Consider the following 20,717-nt stretch of genomic DNA (forward strand, 5'->3'; position numbering starts at 1 on the left):
TCAAAAGATTGCCCACTTAAGAGTTTAATTATGGAAATGACAAATTAAAATTAAATACCCACTCAGATTTAACACCAAACTGAAGCTTAATGCAGCTATTAGCTGTGGCTCTCTGGCCCAAACATATTCTCATTAACCCTTATTATACTGGAAAACTGTAGGAATCCAATTTTGTCTTCCAGCAGAAAAGTATTAATGCACACTATTCACATAGAATGAACCAACAAGTAAACAAGGGACTGCTTTGCAAAGTGACCATCGACTGCCCTGTTCAGACCAGGTAGTGTGTGTGTGTGTGTGTGTACTCATGTGTGTGTGTGTGCGTGTCACCAGGAGCGGGAGAGTGAGATAGAGAGAGAAAAGAGAACTAGGGGAGTCAGGAGGTGCTGAGTGAATGAATAATTGTGCAGCCATGAAGAAAGATTTCACCCAATTAAGAAACAATATCAGTCATTATGTGGTGCGTGTTGATTTTCTCGTGGTGGCAACAGGCAAAACGAAGGATGGACACTGAGATCCGTAAAATACTTTATGATGTAGTGGATCAGAGAATGTGGGAGCCCTAGGCGAGATTTCAGATTGGCGCCTGCCCAGGCCCCCCAACATACACACGCAAAACTGCAAGTGTTTTTTTTTTATCATTTATATAATATATCACTTATATCGTTTAATATCGATTTTCAGTGTGTTCTCTGGCCTGATTAGCTCGCGGCGAGCGTAAAAAATAGAACAGACCACGAAACCATCGCTGCCGATCGCGAGCCGGTGCTTCCCGTGCTTCGCTGCCGGTGTGAACAGCCTAATTGATTAACATGGGCGCGGAAAGGAGGCGGACAGCTTTTCTTGGGGCTTCGCGGCGCTTCTGCCTCTGGTGTGTCCCCGGGGTGAGAGGATGATGGTGTGACGTTACAGCATTGGTTAACATTGCATGTATCACGTCATGATAAATCAGCCTCTTGTAGCGCCCTCTCGGCATTTTGCGCCCTAGGCAACCGCCTATGTCGCCTATGCCAGGAGCCGCCCCTGTATGTGGCCCAGGACAGATTTGCGTCCACACAGCTTAAAGAATGTGACCACGTGTACCAGACAACCTCTGAATGTGGTCTGAGGGATCTGATCTTAAGACGCATTGAGGGTACATTTGGGTACATTCAGACATGTACTTAAACCTCACCACTTGTGATCTGATCGCTCAGTGTGGATGTTAAAACCAGGTCTGATTTTGGTTAGTTAGTTAATGATGCAGCTAGATTTCTGATGAGTTGATGGACCACTGCAGTTTAATAGCAATTCAACAATTGACCAGTATCTCACAACTCCAATGGATGCTCATGTTGCTCTGTATTTGCTGGTTTGTTTAAAAAGCTTGAACACGTTCATTAACAAGTCAGTAGTATCAGTGTTGTGTTTTCTGTGAACTTGTTTTCCAGCCTTTTTCTACACAGTGGCCAAAAGCCATGAAACACAAAATAAAATAAAATAAAATATAATTAATGAAATTAAATACCTGTAGTTTGTCTTCACCATTCCTCGCTAGGCTGCGGCAGGCTGTGTCTAGTTCCTCTCCCATTGAGGTAAGGATAGTTTCTTGTTCCGCTTCCATCCGCAACAACTTCTCCTCCAGTTCTGAAGCACGTCTCTGGTCACCTGACCTGACCTGTGGATGATGGCAGATGAGTGGATGCAAATTCAACAAGTATTTTTAGATATATTACTTGGCTTATAACAACAAGTATTTACAGTTGATTTTCTGTGGGTGTCTAGCACCCAGGTTTGCTCATTACAAAATCAACTGCAAGTTATTACTGTTTATTTAATAATACACACGCAGAAAAAAAGACAGACAACTTCAGGCAATTGAGAGCCAATTCAGTTTCCTCTCACACAAACACATCTTGTTCGGTTTCCTCTGGCCGGCACTTTCGATAGTTTCAGGATCCCGACCAGGACACAGTCAATCTATAAGTCGGAGGCACAGGCAACTGATCAGTGCTGCCCAGTGACCGTGGATCGTTATCCTGTCCCTGGGATAATAAACCACCCACGTTACATTAATAAGAACCCCTTATTCTCCATTCAACCGATTTCAAATCAATACATGGATCACCCCCAAAGAGCCCGATACGACTTATCAGGGACCTGTCAGAGAGGTACTTCATCTGCTGTTGTATAACACCTGGGGAAGTATTGATGAAGTCCCGTTAAAAATAGTGCTGATTTGGCACCCCTTAACCTTTCGAGTCATTCTTAGGTTTATACGATCACGTGACCTAAACCGATATCCAAGATCTCGATGTCAGAATGGACGGGAAGCAATGTCCTTGCGATGTCTGTATGGTTTTTTTTTGCTTCCTGTTACAGATGAAAGAGTCATTTTGTTCTGTTGATTTGTTTAAAAATTTAAAAAGAAAGAAAATAAATTACATATTTAATTTATGTTAATGTGGTAAATTGTAAATGTATGGGTTAAACATAGCTCCTAACGCCACCTAATATTTCAAACTGTCTTGGACCTTGCAGGGCCAATATTTACATAGAGTAAACTATATGGGAAGTCTCTACGTCATGACATTTATATACATTTGAAAAGGCAGGCTCGCAGCGACTACTCCTGAGTGGGAATCTGGAAAGCCGTGCTCACTTTCAAATGCTGACACTAAACCCCTGAACCACGGCATCGTCTACGTTTTAGAGACTTCCTCCATCCTCTCCCGCCCCTCAGCTGCCTCTCTCACATACACACACACACACACTTTTTGAATCACTGGCTGAGACAAGCGCCTGTCCCAGCGGTTCAAACGGCTTGGGACGTCTGTGGTCTAGGCCGTCAGGAGGCTCTGGAGGCGAGCAGCCTTCTACTTCGTACCTCATTTCTGTCACAAATGTGTGTGTGCTGCAACTGGAGTCACCGCTCGTGGCTAGATAACAAAGATAACTTACTTTTTTTCCTCGAACAGCATTCTAAAGATATTTTTTTAATTTCCAGGGAGAGACACTTCAGCCAAAACTCAGGGATGAAGTTACAATTTAACATCAAAATGTGAAACCTACACATGTAGCTGCTGATGGCAGTCTGTATAGCTTGGCAGTCTATATAATTTTCCCTCATTTCAATTTCCTCAGACTTTGTGTGCCACAAATACAAATGGCACACATATTTCACAACCTAACGGGATACATGTTCCACTGACATAACAATGGATATGATACAAGTTTTACTTTCATGTTTGAAAACAAAGTGAAGGGGTCAGGCCTTACTCTATCATCCAGTTCCTCTTCGAGTAGTTGGTACTTTCTGAGGAGAAGTGCGTGTGCCCCGTCTTTTGTGCAAAGCTGCGCTGCCAGCTTATCACACTCATTCTTCATCCTGTCCAACTTGATGCGGAGCGCCCCACACAGCTCCTTGTCTGACGCTGCATCTGCCTGGAAGAGAGCAGATGTGTCAAAGGCCACGATACACAGGCAATAACTTTATATAATAAGGACTTGTGGCCTATCTGCTCCAAAATTGTTGAAATATACAAAGAAAAGAAAAGTAAAATCAGAACTGTTTGGAGTGAGGAAAGAGAAACTGATGGAAAATGCAAAATTAGAACTGGAAGGAGGAAGTAAGAGAGGGATTAAGACAGAGAGAGGGAAGATAAAGTGGAGGAGAAATCAAGAGTGAGAGGAAAAGGACGAGAAAATAAGACTATTTTAAGCTTTTTCTGACAGTCAACTGTATCAAAATTGTAATATAAGCTTCTGGCTGTGCGCAATGAATACCAGGCGGGCTGCTTAGAGACATCTGCTGCACCTGTGGGCTACTACTTAAAAACACTCTAGCAAACGCCCTTGTCCTCATTGCACTCGCATATGACACAATTACACTGAGCTATGTCAGATATTAATGCCATTCAGCGCAGCTAATGGGCTAAACTCAACCATATCAGAGAAGACCATGCCCCTTACGAAACAATGTACCCATGAGGACTCATCATGGGGGTAGGGTGGTGTGGGAGTAAATCAAGAGGACTCCCTGATCTCCAGCGCTGCCTCGATGAGACGTCTGAGGTCTGATATCAGGAATTTTAAAATATTCACGCTTGGAGCTTTGGAACGGCCGCGAGGATCCATGGGGCACCACACACTATTAAGAGCTCAGCTATCCTCGATTCACCCGCACTCAGAGGACAGAGCCCTGGCCAATGAGGAAAATTGCTCTAAATGAGAATTTTGTCTGTCTCACTGAGTCGGAAATAGGCCAGATGTTTAGTGGCTGAGGCATGTAACCCTGTGCTGAATTTGAGGCACGTGTTGGTAATATCCTCTAAATGTCAATTTGAGTGTGACACTCTGTGATCCATGCCTAGGTGTGAAGAAAAGTAATCTCTGGTTGGTTTATGACCTTTACATCTCGAAAGATTTTTTAAAAAACTTAAGAATTTATAATGCATCTGATACAATATCCAAAGATCAGCACTACTTTTTAGAAGTGTAAAAGAATTGATCAATGTGTTTGAATATACAATTTTAGAATTTTTTGGCAGGAGTTTGATGAAAAGATTGATAGCAGTCTTGCATCTGTATGCTAAATATGTACAGTCTGCAGCCAGTAAGCTTAACATAAAACTGGTATCTGGGGAAAATGCTTAAATGGCATCATCCAATGGTAACAATACCTACTTACCAGCATCTGTTAAGTTCACAAGATATTATATTTTAAGTTTAAGTTATTATGAGCCACTATTTTATCTTGATGTTTCCAGTCTGTATGCTATGCTAAGCTAACTAGCTGCTGGCTAAAGCTACAAATTTACTGTACAGAACAAGAGACTTGTATTATAAGTCAAAAAACAAATGAGCATAACTGTTTGTTCAGCTGTACATTTCATTGAAGAAAAAAAAAAAGGGACTGACCTTAAACTCCTTCAGGTGTGCCTGCATTTCCCGATGCTTCTTTATCCTGACGTCTTCCATCATTGCCTTCAAGTTGTCCACTTCCTTCTGATGCACCTCCCTCTCGAGCTGCAGCTGTTGAGCCAGTGCCTCCCGCTCCTCCTGCATCGTTGTCAGCTGAGCCTGTTGTTCTGACGCTCCCTTCTGGAGCTCCTTCCTGGTTCTCTCCTCCTCAGCTAACCGCTGAGCTTGATGGGAATGAGCCGAGGTCATGTGCTTGAGGGCGGCCTGGAGCTCTTCCTGCTTGTCCTGGTCTCTTTGAAAACGGCGGGCTTGGCTGTTGGCTCGTTCCACCAGCCTCTGGTTCTCTTCCATTAGTCTTGTTTGGATGGCAGACTGACGCCGAGTCTCTTCTTCCAGGGCAGCTGAGGCCTCCCTTACCTAGGATTACAAACTCTTTTAGGATTGTATCAAATATTTTTGAATTACTCTTTTCCTGAGGTTTATGTTACACAATTAATTTCAGCCCCTCAATCTGAATAAGACAAATTAATCTACAAATTATATTCCCATGTTTAGACTGGGATTTGTACAAGAATGCTAATGTGCTTGTAGCTAAAAAAACAAGCATTTCTGAGTTAATAAATCTTGTCAAAATTCAACTTCAGTGCTTGCTGACTATACTCAAATAAGTGTCACCATTACATAGCATTCAGATAACTTCATGGCAGTAGTGTGATCCTGTTTGAACTGGCCTTGCATATACGCTGATGGATTCAAATGTAAGAATAAGTAGAAACATATTATGCAGTTAAAACCCGACCAACTGTCTATGAACCTATGAGTGTGTCCCTGGTGATCTGCAAGAGAAATTCTATTTCTGGATATTCAACCCCACACCTCCCGCATTTCCTGCTCCAGTGACAACTGCCGCTGGCGGGTCTCGGACAGCTCCACGTCCTTGCGGTGGAGTTCTTCCTCGCGCTGGGCCAAGCGGCCTAGGATTTCAGCGAGCTCCCTGCGGGCTGCCTCAGTGTGCTGGCTCAGCGCCTTTAGCTGGGCCTGAGAGCTCTCCTTTTCCCTGGCTGCCTGGAGGGAGTGAGCACAAGAGCGGGGGAGAGGGGGTGTGTGAGAGGGATAGAAGGGAAATGAAAAATGACAAATGAAGAGGAGGAGGAAGATGGTGTACAAAGAGGAGCTCTAACAATAATGATGAGAGCAAGAGAAAGAGTGACAGAGGGAGAGAGAAGGAGCGAAACATATGCAGTACCAGCTCTTGCACTGATAGGAAAACGCTCGCACTCAGCTCCCTGATAAGGGACAATGGTCAGGTCTGTTCAAAGCAGATTGCTTCTAATACTCTGGCTTTGACTGGAATTTGCAAAGACTTTGCTGTAGCTCAGAACCTAATCATTTAATTGAGCACTTGATTCTCTCCCCTAATTCATTAAGGGGGCAGAAATGATTTTGTAATGAATTCATGTCACGTCGAGTGTGCCAGGTGGGATTCTGTCTGTCTGTCTGTCTGTCTGTCTGTCTGTCTGTCTGCGAGGCGCGAGGCTGCTGACTACGAGTTTGGAGGTGACTCACTCAGTTCAAATGGGATGGAAATCACTGGGAGGTGACTTTCACGCTAACAATAATAGTCAGCTATTAATTATTTAACCGTGCACAACTGCTGTAACATAGCAGGCGAAGGTACTCCGACTACTCGGCTTCATGTTTGTACAAATACATTATTCAAGAGTTTTAATCTGACTTTGATACAAAGCCCTCTGCGCTATAAAGACTAAACAAAACAAAGTCTGAATTAAAATGAACAGAGAAAGGCATGCACAAATATTCAGCCTGTTGGCTTTGTTTAGGGTGAATAGAAACTTTAATACAAACCTCTATAACCCTATCTCACATAATTAATACATAAAATGTTACTAAAAGGGTATTAAAGAGTGTTCAGTAGCTATAATTGCCATTATTTCCTTAAAAGCTTTTACTTTCTCTTCATCATTAGAAGGCTGTATGTGACGTTCAATATAGACTGCAAAGGATGTGTTTTTATAACACCCCTGACTAGAGCGCCATAATAGTCTTGTATGGTATTGTATGGTATCTCCATACTGTAAGGAAATGTGACAGCTGAGCAACAGAGGTGGTGTCTATAATTTCTCAAAACTCTGTCCATCACTTATCCAGTTGTAGTGACCTTCACCATCCACCAATGTATTCTGACATCAGTGTGGTACAGAACTACAGGCTGAGTTTGGCTAAGATAAATTTTACTTTTCCTCTTCACCGCCCGAGGTGGCACTAGACATCAGTCTACTACTGGAGTTGAGAAATGCATTTCAGTACAGACAATATTGATCACCTCACTTCTCAGAACGTGCTGTCAAAGCCAAAGCAGTCAAGCATGAATGAGCCAGTCAGCTGCTAAGAAAATGCAACACAGGGAGTCAGAGCTACAGTTGTTGCTCACAGTGCAGCCAGAAGGTTCGCTGCAGGTCCAGCCAGTGGCAGCAGCAGCCCGAGTGTTTGAGACAGAGCTGCCTGATGATGATGAGCAGGGAGGACCCAGTATTTGTGCTGCGGTGACTCAACAGTGTCAACTCAATATCTTTGACGGTATTCTGACAAACGGAGAGCTGACTGCTAAGAGAATGGTTATACTACAGTAGAAACAGACACAATAATACAGCATTTCCCACAGAATTTATTTAATCGACTAAAGAGTGAAAGATGAGTTTGTGTGAGAGAAAGAAATGCATCGACCATAGCGAGAGTGCGGCAGCTCGTGGTAGAGCAAGCAGGTGGCAAACAGCATTGATAATAGCATTGCAAATACCGCTGCTTTTTACCAAGTTGAATTCTCTTATGGCATTTTTAAAGTGTGTCATGTTATGTTTTGGTTCATTATGAAACTGTGGGCTGCCACATTCTAGATAGTTAATGGGAAGGACTGGTAATGTAGTTCAACTGTAGCTAAAGAAAAATCACAATCAAACAGTTCTGAATGTCTGTTATCATATGCATTGTTTTTCTTTTGTGCGATGCAAAGTGTGTTGGTACATTTTTTCATGCAGGCTGTTCAGAGGTTTCACCATCCACTACCTCATACATGATGAATATTGATACTTTATGACCAGAATAATGTCAGTTTATTTGTCCATGACACAGTGGATTTAGATTTAATAGACTACATTTGAAATAAATACAGGAGGGACATTCACATAGTTAGAGGCTAAATATTGCTTTAAAGAGGCACAAAAATCTAGGAGACTAGATAGAGAAAGAGTCAAAAAGAAGAAGCAGCAGCAGAAACTGAGACATCCTGACTTTTAGTGTCTTGTATAGGTCAAGCTCTCAAGCTCACTGGCTCCTACATTTTCCAATAATGCAACTCAGTAGCATAACATATTATTACATCCTGACTGCGATCAAACGTCATACCTCTGGTCTATAACGCAGGCTTCCTGTTTCCTACTGAACAGATGAGAATCAGAGAGACTCACGAGACGATACTAGTATATTTATCCCAGAATGGATTTTTTCCACTGTGGACAGACAGCTAACATCATAAAGATCAGCAGCGACTTCGTCACAGCTGCTACAGCAGGCTGTGGTGTCAGAATGTGGGTAATGAATGCATCCCAACCAACCTGCGAGGCCTTGTCAGTATGGAATTGCGCCTGGGCCTTTGTCTCCTCCTGCTCCTTCTGCAATCTCTTGCACTTTGCCCTCCACTGGCGCACAGCCTCCTGGGCCCTGGTCTTCAATTCATCCCTGCTCCTCGTGCTCTCCTGGAGTAATGCCTCCATCTCCCTCCTCTCAGCCTGCTCTCGGCTCTGAAAGGGATGAATTTATGAATAAAGTGTATATTCATTCTTTATAATATGAATCAGAGTTTCGAACCATGCTGCGGATCCTAAAATGTCTCATAGGCCTAACTCTGTGGGATCTCATTAATTGCGACTTTAGTTTTTCGATTCTTTAAAGTGTAATTTTGTGAAGATGTGACCTAAGAAAGCCACTTAACGCAGCATGTTTCTAATTTAAATTACCACTAGAAAAAGCGCGACTTGTTTGGAGTCCTACATAAAAATTACCAGCGGCTGATGAATTGCAAGGTGAAACAGTAACCAAACTAAATACCTGTAACTGCTTCAACTGTTCCAATATTCGTAGCTGCTGCTGCTCCCGCCGCGCCAGGTCTGATGACAATTCCTGGAATAGAGAAAAGAGAAAGGTCAAGGATGTGTGCGTGTCCTTGTAATAGTGCTGCAGCTAATGGAAGTTAAAAGACAAAAAAGCAAAAGAAAGGGAGACAATGTGGATGAGTGGGTTTAGGGGAAAGGAAGTTAGAAAAATGACAAAAAAGGCAGCTGATGTGTAAGAAAGGAAGCAAGAAAACATTTTTTTGATTTTAGGAAAAATCTGTTAAAAAGGTGGATGTGGCAGGGCGAAGAGGAGGACAGCAGAAAAAGAGAGCGAGGGCAAAAGAAGGTTGAGACTGTGTTTACATTCTTACAATTGGATTATCTGCCACGCTGGTCTGAAAAGTAGTCTGAGACGAGAGCTGCACTGGATTACCTTCATATCCACAAGAAAGTCACAATCACTTTGAAGTTTCCAGTTTGATTGCAGTCGAGAGCGAGGGCGGATAAGGTTACCCCAGTATCGTTTAGGTGTCTATACTGAACAGGTCTGTCTGTTAGGAATAATTAGTCATAGCCTGATTAGTCATAGACCTATTAAACTGTATATAAATTCAGTCACTGAGAAATTGAATCTTCCAGCCCATTCTCCTCATTATACTTCAATTTTGATCATTTACCATTTAAAATGAGAGGTTTCCGACACCTATTTTGATCTCAACATAAAAACCATAAGAGACGCCCCAGGTGATACACGCAAACACCCACCTCATCTTTCAACACCTACTCTGCAATAGGGGAAGCGTGGGAGTTAAAACACATTTTCAGAGAAGAAAACGTCAGAGATTAGAGGAATGTGCCAGAGCTTAAAGTGCAGCGATTCCCATTAACATTTAATTGATACCCGCCATGGCCTCGAATAGCCCTGCTAAGCAAGGGGGATGTGATTTTCTAGATTTTTTTCTTTGTCTTGTTACAGTGATGGAAGTGACACATTGTACCAGTTTGAGGAGGATAAATGACTGCTGGTTGACTTCTGATCTCCTATTCCAACTGTCACTTCATCTGACGATTTTAAGAGGATCAAGTGGCGTGGAGTTGGCGGAGGATACAGCCACGGATGAGAGGCACCCTACAAACTGAAACAACCCTGCTCAGGGTGGGGCCACCACCATGGCAAAAGTCGAACGCCTGCTCGTTTTGCGTTCATTCGCACCCCAGCTGATCCTAAATGTTTCCCTTTATTCTTTGGAGTACAGTGGAACCACAGCCAAATGAATGAGTGAGGAAAGACGTGCAGAGCCTTCCCTGAACCACTGGTGTGGCGAGCTCTTGTCGTTTCATGATTACCACACAATTTCTCTGACACACACACCTCCACCTGTAAGCTGAGTTGGACCCTCTCCTTCTCCTTATGGTCCAAAGCCCTCTTGAGTTCCTCGACCTCACGGAGAACAGAGGCCTTGCACAGCTGAACCCGCAAGTCTGCCACTTCTTTTTCTAAGTCTAAATGATGTAACACATGCATACGTGCATACAACACAGACACACACACACACACAAACACAGACACATAATCAAACTGATTACTGCAGGTTGAGAGAAAAAAAGTAGAATAGATAAGTATAACAACCTGGAGGAAAGTGATAGATAAGGGAGCAAGAGGACGAAATATACGGTATCCTTTTGAAAGAAATTAAGCCAAAGCACAATTTTTGGAGTAAGATCAAGATTTTAGATTGTAATTTTGAACCATTTACTAACGGATTTATATGCATGGTCACTTCACCAAGGGCAGACCAAGAGTTGATAGATGTAAACAGAATAAATTAATGAAGCGATAACAAGCTCAAATGCTGATTAGAGCCCGACCAATTTATCTGTTTGTCGATGAAATCCGGCTGATGACAGACATATCAGCATTGTTTGCACATATGAAAACATTTTGTTACAGAATAGACAATGCAGAAATTATGTGCATTTATATTACTTTTTTTTTTTTTAAATTAAGTATTTTCTGAATTCAAGTTCTATTAATTTGGTTGTGTTTGTGTTATATTTTCATTTGTAGTTAATTATAATTAAGTTTATAGTTAAACTGTAAAAGAAAATATCAAGCCTCAGTTACATTTCTTTCTTTTCAATGTCTTTTCAGGTCATCTAATGCCCTAAAATCATATCATTGCAAAAACACATAAGATACAAAAAGATTTCAATATTTTTCTCAAATACTATCTCAAGATTGACAGTATTTTTCTCTTATCTTTTTCTGCCATATTTCAATCCATTTTCTGTCCTCTTACCAACACTCCACATTTCCTTCCACTGTCTTTACCCTTGCTGGCCCTGTATCTGATCTCAGGTCTCTCCCTTCCGACTGTCAATCATCCACTCTTAAAGGTGTATTGATCCAGCTTTTGGCAACGTGTGTGTGCACTGTCTGTACATTTTCAAGGGGAAATTGATAAAAGAAATTCTATTGGTTACAGAGGTGCCATAACAATATTTTCAATTGTCGATTTCACCTACATATCCCCATCCTCTCTGTCCTGTTTATGCTTCTTTGCTAAACTCCAGATTGCAGACATATTTTCAGTACCTGGCCCTCGCTGTCCACCTCTTCCCTCCGCCCTTTCAGTGTGGTTGCCATGTGTTTGAGCAGTGTGCTGAGAAGTATCCAGCCGCGTCCTCTGAAGCTCAGTCTTCTCCTTACTTATCCTCAGAAGCTCGTCTCGCATGTCCTCCACCTGGAAACCACATAGAAAAACCCATTGGACTGGAACCACAACACAGACAGTGTCTTAGAAGCCTCTTTGCAGCTAATTGAATTGTCTTACAGGGGTTCACTGTACATCTACATATAGTATCAACAAACAAACCTGTTGAACGAGGGACTCTCTGCTGTCCTCGGACTGTTCTAACCGTCTTCTAGCTCTCTCCAGATCCTGCTCCATCTAAGGAGAACAAGCGTGTCAGAGCAATACACAAATAACAAGAGTTAAACTCATGTGGAATCAGCAGGAGGTGTGGTGTCTCTATATACATTCAGTTGTTTATAAATCACAGAGGATTTCTTCTTTAATATACAAACATTCCTTAAAGACCAAATTCATTCATTCACCTTCTCCTTCTCTGCTTTCAATAACCTGGCTGTCATGGCCTCGTCTCTCTCGTGGGCTTGAACTTGTCGTCTCCCTACCGTCTACAAAACACAAGCAGCATCACAACCAGGACACAGTGAGTTATTATAAAGGCACACATCTATGAGTACTGTAGAAAAAAAACAAAAAACATGAGCGGTACTGTTGCGTCATAGTATCCCCCCATTTCGTCTTCTTGGAACAAGACACTGGCATCATGGTGGATGTGTACAAGAGCTTAGCTCCCACTCAATCCAGCTCTTTCTGAGCAGGCTGTGGTGATGAATTGCCGGCTGCTAGCAATAACAGCTACCCAAGTGACTCATCATCTATTTGATTCACATCACAGCGGGGCCCATCGGTGGGGAATAAATGTGCCCTCTGCTCTCCCTCCTCTCCTGCTCCTTAGTAGTAAAAGAGATTATTTTCCTCTTCATTTCCTCATGCTTGTTTATTTACCCTTAATTTTTGGACAAATGCATTATTTCCCATCGCCCCGGGCCCTGCTGGTGTCCCATTAGGGCACTACAGAGGAGAGGGATGCAAATGAATTGGTAGCTACTATCATTACACAGTGTGTGTGTGGGAGAAAAAAGTCTTGCTCAACAAGGCTATCAGTCTGGCTGAAGCTACACAGTGCCCCTCTGTGGTCGAATAATGAACTGCAGCAGACATGAGAAATTAAAAGAGTGATGCCAAGACACGGGTCAGTTTATATAAAAACATGGTCCACACCAGTAAGCAAGAATGGATGGTTTCATTATGTTAGTGAAATAACATCACGTTGATGATGTATGATATGAATTACTTGTGGGGCTGAATCAAAAGTAGAAATATAAAAAAGAAATAACACCAGATATTGTGTTCTTTACACACCCAGTGAATGCACCTAGCTGTGAGTCTACTCCACTAAAGTGCACCTAATGACAGAGCTCTCTCAGCTATTAGTGCTTTTAGACTAATACGTCACCCCAAAAAAACACAGACTCGCATGAAATACGGGAAAGTTGCAATTGCTTACTTAGCGACCATTTGCAACTGCATCAAAATAATTCCCTCGGTGAGCATTATAGGAGCAGGAGGGCTCGGTGACACAGCGGGAACAAAGAGAAGATGGAGGAACATTAAGCGAGGAAACCCGTCAGTAAGACAGTGCACTATACTTCTATTATACAAGGGAAATAAAGATTTGTTTTCATGTTCTGTGACTGTGATTGAGCATATTCTATGGGCAACAACACAATAATAATAATAATAATCCACAGTACTTAATTGTGTGGAAGATTAATAATCTCACCGAGTTACATGTGATGGTATGAAACAAAAAATCTGAAGATCATCTCAAATCAGCATGTTGTGTCCTCTGGGGAACTGCATGTTAGCGTATAGCCCATAGACAAAAGTGAAAGTGAAAATACATGTTACATTCTTCTAAAAGATGATTTCTGTAATTTTAGGTTTTCTTATCTCAAGTGCTCATTTTCCAGTAATTCAATTCATTATTTGATGTATTAAAATCGGGGTAAAGCGTCATAATTGACAGCTGGGATGATTCGCGATTGGTCCAGCACATGCAACGGTGGGACCTCAATGCCGGCGCTCCATCCGTGCTCGCTATTTCGCAGACTCTGACTCCAAATTATTCGGTGCCAGATGGCAGCGTTCGTATCTGGGATATTTGGGATTTATATATTAGGAATTGGAGTGTTCTTATCAAACTATAGCTTTGCACTACTTAGTGATGTTCAGCCTAATTTGTTGTAAACTTCTTGCTGTCCTATGCGCTTCTTTGTTACTTTTAATGTCTGTTAAGATCTTTATTTTATTATTTTTGTCTTCATTTTTTGGAGTGAAAGAACACGAGAGTGTCAACAGGGAGGTGTGGGATGGAGGAATCGCAGCAGATGAGTGGAGGCGAAGAGTGTCACCTCCTGCAGCTCATCGGATATGCCCACCCGCTGCTCGGGCCGCCTTTCTCTTTCCGCGCTTGTCTCCTCGCTGTGCATCTCTCTCTCCAGCTCCTGCAGCCGGCGCTCCACGTGAGACGACACCTACAGACAGTCAGAGGGAGGACGCCTCGGGTCACAGAAACATCAGGGAATGGCAGCAGGATGTGATAAATGAGACAACAGGAAATTAAAAGTGTGGGTGGCAAAAACATCTTTTAGAACTGATAAAAAGTATTATACTTGGCATGCAAATATGTGCTGTCTAATCAGGAAGCATCACATCCACCTGTATAACAGTTAATAACTTTATCTTGTCACATCCACATACACAAGATAAAAAAATATGAAGCATGCTGGCTGTCATTGGAGGCAGCAGATTTGTGATGGTGCGGTGAGGAGCCATGTGACTGGATATTAAACTGATACATTTGCTAAAGATTTATGAAGTTGCAGTTAAATAAAGAGAGCCATATGTCCGTAGCTGTCTTGTATTCAGAAAAGGAAAGAACATGTGCAGACTTCACGCTTGTATGGCAGCTTTCATCCATCAATACCTGTGATGAACTCTCTTTAAATTCATGATGCATCCACTTATCTCGTCAGAGCTGGTAGACAAACTTGAAGTACTGGTAATGAAAGAAACAGCCACAACTCACTGAGTCTTGTCTCTGGGATGTAGTCAAGTGCCCTGTGAGGCTCTCCATCGCCCGCCTGGTGTCAATATCAGACCTCGGAAAAAACAAAAAACTAACAATAGAGCAGACTGAAGGTATTTACACAACAGAGTTCTCAGCCGTTTTGAAAAATCCTATTCCAGAACATCATTAATCAACATGTGAATGCAACATGTGATGTGACTAAAAGTAGATATGTAGCTTCAGATGTTGAAATATAGTGGTGGATCGATTAGGTCTCGTCAACAGCCCGGCGAAGGGTTTTTTGATAATTAAAAAATGTTAAATATTAATACATGTTCAAAGAAAGATCTGCCGCCCATTGACTTTGCAGTTGTATCTGAAGTTTCTCATGAGCCTTTCATCATTTTTCCCATGAAGGAGATTTCAAAGACCTGAGGTCAATCTATTTCTTTTAAAATCTCAAGTGAAAACTATTCATGTACAGTGGATAAGAAAAGTATAAGATCAATAACCTGCACTGGTAAGCAAAACCACGAGTCAGCGAACAAAATATTGTAGAAAAACGGTGAGCAGGTGTAAAGAAGAGACTGCGTAACAGTCCACTTACACTTTGTGTGTTAGAATAAAATCAGCGTGTATTAAATGAGTAGTTTTATCCAAAAAACAAAACTGGTATTGTCAATGAAAGTCTGAAGGAACAATGATGTTGCATTATTTTATTTTATTTTATAAACTCAAATGGTGTTGAATGAATGTATGATGATGGCTATTGATTTATAAGGTGATTTGTGAAATCAAAAAAGGATGGTCATCTGTATTCATGGTATGTAATGTATATGAAAGGGGCAGGTTGATGGAATGTGTCAATGTATAAGTGTATTGTTTTGTTTTTGGAATACACTGAGAGGAAATAAACTAAACAAACAAAAAAAAAACTAAACTATAAGAGACACATAGACTTTAGACTGATTTATCCATTTCCTCTTTTGAGATTTCATTGTGAAGTGTTTAAACAAAAAAAGTCAAGAAAAAACATTTTACAGTGCATTATCACCATTTCAGATGTCTATGTTGAAGCTTTTGAAATATTATTGTGACAAATCGGTACATTGATTTTTCCTGTGGCTAACATCTACACTGTTTATTCTCCTTGAAACCACTTTTTTGATGTTTTATTCAGCCCTAACCACCTAGTCTGATCAAACAAAAACTGGTGAATTCACTTGTTTATTACCCGCTCTGCTGTGTGGAGACAAAACTAAATTTTTTGAGGTTTTTAATGTTCAGACTTTGTCCTTCATCACAGATACCTGTTCCTCCTGAGGATTTCTCTATCCAGTTCATCAGACAGTCTCAGCTGGTCACTTTGTAGATCCTTCAAGGATTGGTTCATAGAATGAATCTGTGTGAGAGACAGACGCATACACGCAGAAGTAGATTAGACTGCATTTACAGAGATACACATTTATAACTAAATTAAGAACGTCTGATTTGAAGTCTTATTAAGCTCCCTTTTCCTTGTGAAGATTAGTATAGCTAATGTTTTTCAGCTTTTCCACTCGTGTCAACTTTCTTAAATGACATGAGGTAACAAGCAGCACTGATTGGTGGTTGGTCTGTGGGCTCTGCTTACACCGTCTCCTGTCCGAGTGGCATCCTTCTTGAAGCGAACACCGGCAGACTGAGACCTCTTCCTCCTTGCCGTGGAGCCTGTGTAGTCCCTCAGTGGAGAGGTAGGGTAGAAACGCGGGCCTTCTGATATCACAGACAAACAGGTGTTATAAAGCGTTTGTTTTTGGGAACAATGTGATAAAACCAAACAAAACCCCACAAACTCCGGGGCAGTCAGCAAAAGTCTTTCCATTGCTCCGTACCTGACCCTGAACAAGCCTCCAGGTCACTGGTATGCAGCGTAGAGGCCGAAGCTGAAGCACTCCGAGCACCATTGGTTCTACTCAGCCTCTGTGTCTGCAGCTGACTGATCGAGTCCTCCAGGTTTTCCCTGAGCTTGTGCATGAAAAACAGGGAGACATAATTAACAAACCAAGAAGACAGAGAGAACAGCTCCTAAATAAGATCACAGCCCTGCAGATGGCAGAGGAGGAGGAGAGGTAGAGGAGAGCATGGCAAAGAAATGTAAAAGTGAATAGTGAGAACTGAATGCACCATTTGATAACTGACAGATATAATCTCAATAATATAACAAGCAGGGTTTTTCCTGCAAAGAATCCCGAGGCAGCCTCCTCCAACAAATTTCATGCCACCTCCAGCTCTTGGCAAAACCCTTTGACGGGTGCCTTCATGGAAAACATCATTTTCTTACAAACACTGTGGATTTTCCATTTGTAACATGCAGCATTATGTTGATGTGGTGGCGATGTAGCAATACAGTACACTAGTAAAGGCTCTGCCAAAACTACCAAAGAAGGAAGTTTTATGCCCAACAGTAGGAATGTGTCAGTTGCCCTGATATTTTGTGACATTTGAATATTGTTGTTTCACACTTAATTTCTTAATTGTTTTCTTTCTAAAGTGGCGTTGCGTCCCACGACTGAAATGCTTTCAACAACAGCAGAAATGGCTCATACGATCAGCATTTACGACAAGCAAGTTGATGAGTTGCTGTAAATTTATCAGGTATTCAGGTACTGGTGATGGAGAGGATCACAAAGTTCAAGATAGGGCGAGGTTTCAGTTACCAAGTCATTAGGAGTGTATTAACAAGAAGCAAACGTTAGAGTGATGATAATGCCACTTTCTAACAGCATATTTTATATTTTGTTCACAGGGACCCCATTGCTGGGTGGGTGAAGATAAATATAACATAAAAGCCTTTGCTTCGTTTACACATTTAAATACCCGTAAAATATGAGTGTGATTTTATCGACACCTTTAGAGACACAATATTTCAGCCTCCTAGTTCTGATTGTATCTTGGCAAATAAATTGCTTGTAAAAAAAACAGCATTTGATTCAGTGTTGAGTCGGTTGAAGGCGCGTACACGTGTACACACACAGATTTTGAGCCAGGAAAAACACTTACTACTTGGAATAGAATGATCCCAGAAGGGTTATTGCTGTGCACTGAAGATGTGGATTTATGAAACTGCCAAACACATCACACTGACACATCTATCTGTTTTCCAGCATTGCCGCCAGAGTACTCCAACAACTGCTGGAGAAAGTGACATTTTCCCTTAAGTTTCCTGAAGCTTAGTTAATTCTGTTCAAAATATGTTAAACTAGTATTAATATAAGTCTTCTAGTGGTTCGGCAAGATGCATCTGATATTGAGACATGGCCGTGTGTGCCATGGAAAGACCAGGATCAAACCTGTGATACTAGAACATGTGTAAATACATAGATGATAGAACATGCGTAAATACATAGATGATAGAACATGCGTAAATACATAGATGATAGAACATGCGTAAATACATAGATGATAGAACATGTGTAAATACATAGATGATAGAACATGTGTAAATACATAGATGATAGAACAGGTGTCTCACCAGTGCCATGGCTTCAGCATGGTCGTCTGTATGGTCCCTGTACTGGCCCAGCATCCGGTCTACTTTGGTCAAGTTTCTACTGGTGCCCTGCCAGAGACGAGCAGCTATTCATTAGTATTCATTGAAAAACATTAATGAACTCATACTCAAGCTTGTATTTACATGTGTTATAAGTGCACAGGGAAGCTGGTGTACAAGTTACTGTAAGTTTTAGCACAACCTCTTGACTTGAATTCTCAGACCCATGCTCTGTGTGAGTTTGTGTGGATGAATGAAACGTGGACATGCAGGTGCAGCACCTGTAACGTGTTGGCCAGGGTGTCGATCTTCTCGCATATGTCTGTGGCTCGGTCCCCACCGGCGCTGCCCCTGTCCCGGCCGGCTCTGCGGTGGGCTTCACGCCCCCGAGGCCTGTGGCCCCGCGTCCGGTCGTACGAATCCGACCCGCTGGATGTGTCCATAGTTTGGGTTTTCGCGACTAAACTAAAACGCCTGACTGGGATAATGTGTCGACTAGTGATCGACCACTCGCTTCGTCAGCGCAGAACGCGGACTGTTCACAGTGACGTTAATCAGATTAACGACCACGGTGGGACGGTTTGGAACTTTCTGTGAGATGTGTGTCTTTATCACAGCAAACAGACACGGGAGCTCAGTCATCGTCGACTTAACAACCAGGGGAAGACGAGAATAAAACTATCAGACCACAACAGCCCTGCAGCTCCCACTGGTCCCCTCCCAATCAATCACAGCCATTGTTGTGACTGACGCGCCTCCCGGTTAGCAACAAGTGGCATCTCTACTACTGAGCCCTAGCTAGCTTACCCACCGTTAGCTCACTTATTTAGCTCTGGAATAAAACAGAGAAGCTACAGAACACTGCTCGTGACCACTGCTTAAAGAAACAGAGGAAGTACTTGCTGTTGTTGTGAATAATTCCCAGAGAAGACGCTTGTTTGTGTCGCGTGTTAGACTGTGAGCTAACAGAAGAACAGCTCCACTGTGCTATGGCAACTTGAACTAGCCGCGTCTGAGCAGGAACACAACACAGCCCGGAGGCCGCGAAGGACGCCGGGAACTGTAGGACGCTCACAGCGGAGCAGTGGAGGAATTTATTGCCCCAGAACTACATTGTCCAAAGTTGTGCGTTTGCGCCACTGCTGCCGCTTCTTCTGCTGGGGGAGAGAAGAGAAGAGAAGAGAAGAGAAGAGAAGAGAAGAGGAGAGGAGAGAAGAGGAGAGGAGAGGAGAGGAGAGAAGAGAAGAGAAGAGAAGAGGAGAGAAGAGGAGAGAAGAGAGAAGAGAAGAGAAGAGGAGAGGAGAGGAGAGAAGAGAAGAGAAGAGAAGAGAAGAGAAGAGAAGAGAAGAGAGAAGAGAAGAGAAGAGGAGAGGAGAGGAGAGGAGAGGAGAGAAGAGAAGAGAAGAGAAGAGAAGAGAAGAGAAGAGAAGAGAGAAGAGAAGAGGAGAGGAGAGGAGAGGAGAGAAGAGGAGAGGAGAGGAGAGGAGAGAAGAGAAGAGAAGAGAAGAGAAGAGAAGAGAAGAGAAGAGTAAAGAAAAGAAAAGTCATACTAAAAAGAAATAAAAGAAAAGGTCAGGTCTTGTGACTGTTCACTTTATATTATACTAACAGTCTGTATTTTAATGCTCAGAATAATAAAGAAGAACTAAATATATAAAAGAAAATAAAGTCACAGTGAGCAAAGACAAAGAAAATAAAGATATAGTGAACTGGACAATCAATGTATTTGTAATATGTATGTGTATTTTTATATGAAGAATAATGGGACAAAGATAAAACACGAGGCTCAAGAACTGAAAATAATTATATCTTTATTTATTTGATTGGGACTAAGCATATTAATGAACATTAGTATAAAAAAATAAAATAAAGAATGTGAGACTGATACACAGCAAACAACAAATACAGACAAATATACAAGAATAGAAAAAGAGACAAAACACCCTTAAACCCAATTAAAAGTGTTCACAGTTCTGGTTTAGTCCCCTTTAGAAGTGGCCCTAGTATTGTTGCCAGTGTAATCTTTTCAGGCAGTCCACACAATACCTTATACTTATATAGAGGTAGTGAGTCCCTCTGTGCAAACACAACCGCTACAAACACTCATTCATCCCTCTGTCAGTTAAACTCATCAACGTAAATATGGAGGAAAGACAGAAACATGGCTCTGGCAGCTGGATTGAGCAGACTCTCAGGGATAACCCAGGAAATTGTATTTACACAAGCTAATGTTTTGCACATGTGTCCTGTTTAATGTTGTTATTGTGTGTGTTTTGTGTTGAGGCAGCATTTACCTGTATCCAAAAACAATTAAAGTAACTTTAACCTAAACATAAAACAAGCATACTTAAAATGCATGAAGTTTTTAAAAATTCAATATATGAAGAATAATTTGAGAAAAAATACTGAGCTTATATACCACTTGAAGA

At 41.8% G+C, this 20,717-nt stretch overlaps 1 protein-coding gene across 2 annotated transcripts in view; it reads right to left on the reverse strand.

Moving 5' to 3' along the window:
• The window catches only part of LOC117758473 (centrosomal protein of 128 kDa-like), a 39,656-nt gene extending 20,302 nt beyond the window's left edge, over positions 1 to 19,354 (reverse strand). Inside the window, exons 1-17 of one of the 2 annotated variants that reach the window (XM_034580180.1) lie at positions 18,570 to 19,354; positions 18,271 to 18,357; positions 16,631 to 16,763; positions 16,390 to 16,511; positions 16,067 to 16,158; positions 14,775 to 14,847; positions 14,098 to 14,220; positions 12,151 to 12,231; positions 11,909 to 11,983; positions 11,629 to 11,776; positions 10,405 to 10,535; positions 9,028 to 9,099; positions 8,535 to 8,720; positions 5,779 to 5,967; positions 4,900 to 5,319; positions 3,259 to 3,423; positions 1,508 to 1,657 (exon numbers count right to left, since the gene is read on the reverse strand). In XM_034580180.1, coding sequence (XP_034436071.1) covers positions 1,508 to 1,657; positions 3,259 to 3,423; positions 4,900 to 5,319; positions 5,779 to 5,967; positions 8,535 to 8,720; positions 9,028 to 9,099; positions 10,405 to 10,535; positions 11,629 to 11,776; positions 11,909 to 11,983; positions 12,151 to 12,231; positions 14,098 to 14,220; positions 14,775 to 14,847; positions 16,067 to 16,158; positions 16,390 to 16,511; positions 16,631 to 16,763; positions 18,271 to 18,357; positions 18,570 to 18,731 — 2,409 coding nt within the window. In that variant the 5' untranslated portion in view covers positions 18,732 to 19,354. Of the gene's footprint in view, positions 1 to 1,507; positions 1,658 to 3,258; positions 3,424 to 4,899; positions 5,320 to 5,778; positions 5,968 to 8,534; positions 8,721 to 9,027; positions 9,100 to 10,404; positions 10,536 to 11,628; positions 11,777 to 11,908; positions 11,984 to 12,150; positions 12,232 to 14,097; positions 14,221 to 14,774; positions 14,866 to 16,066; positions 16,159 to 16,389; positions 16,512 to 16,630; positions 16,764 to 18,270; positions 18,358 to 18,569 lie in introns of both variants that reach the window. The other variant, XM_034580179.1, reaches the window with a different exon arrangement.
• Positions 19,355 to 20,717: the final 1,363 nt, after the last annotated feature.

Source organism: Hippoglossus hippoglossus, chromosome 24 (assembly GCF_009819705.1).
Source record: "Hippoglossus hippoglossus isolate fHipHip1 chromosome 24, fHipHip1.pri, whole genome shotgun sequence".
Lineage (NCBI taxonomy): Eukaryota > Metazoa > Chordata > Actinopteri > Pleuronectiformes > Pleuronectidae > Hippoglossus > Hippoglossus hippoglossus.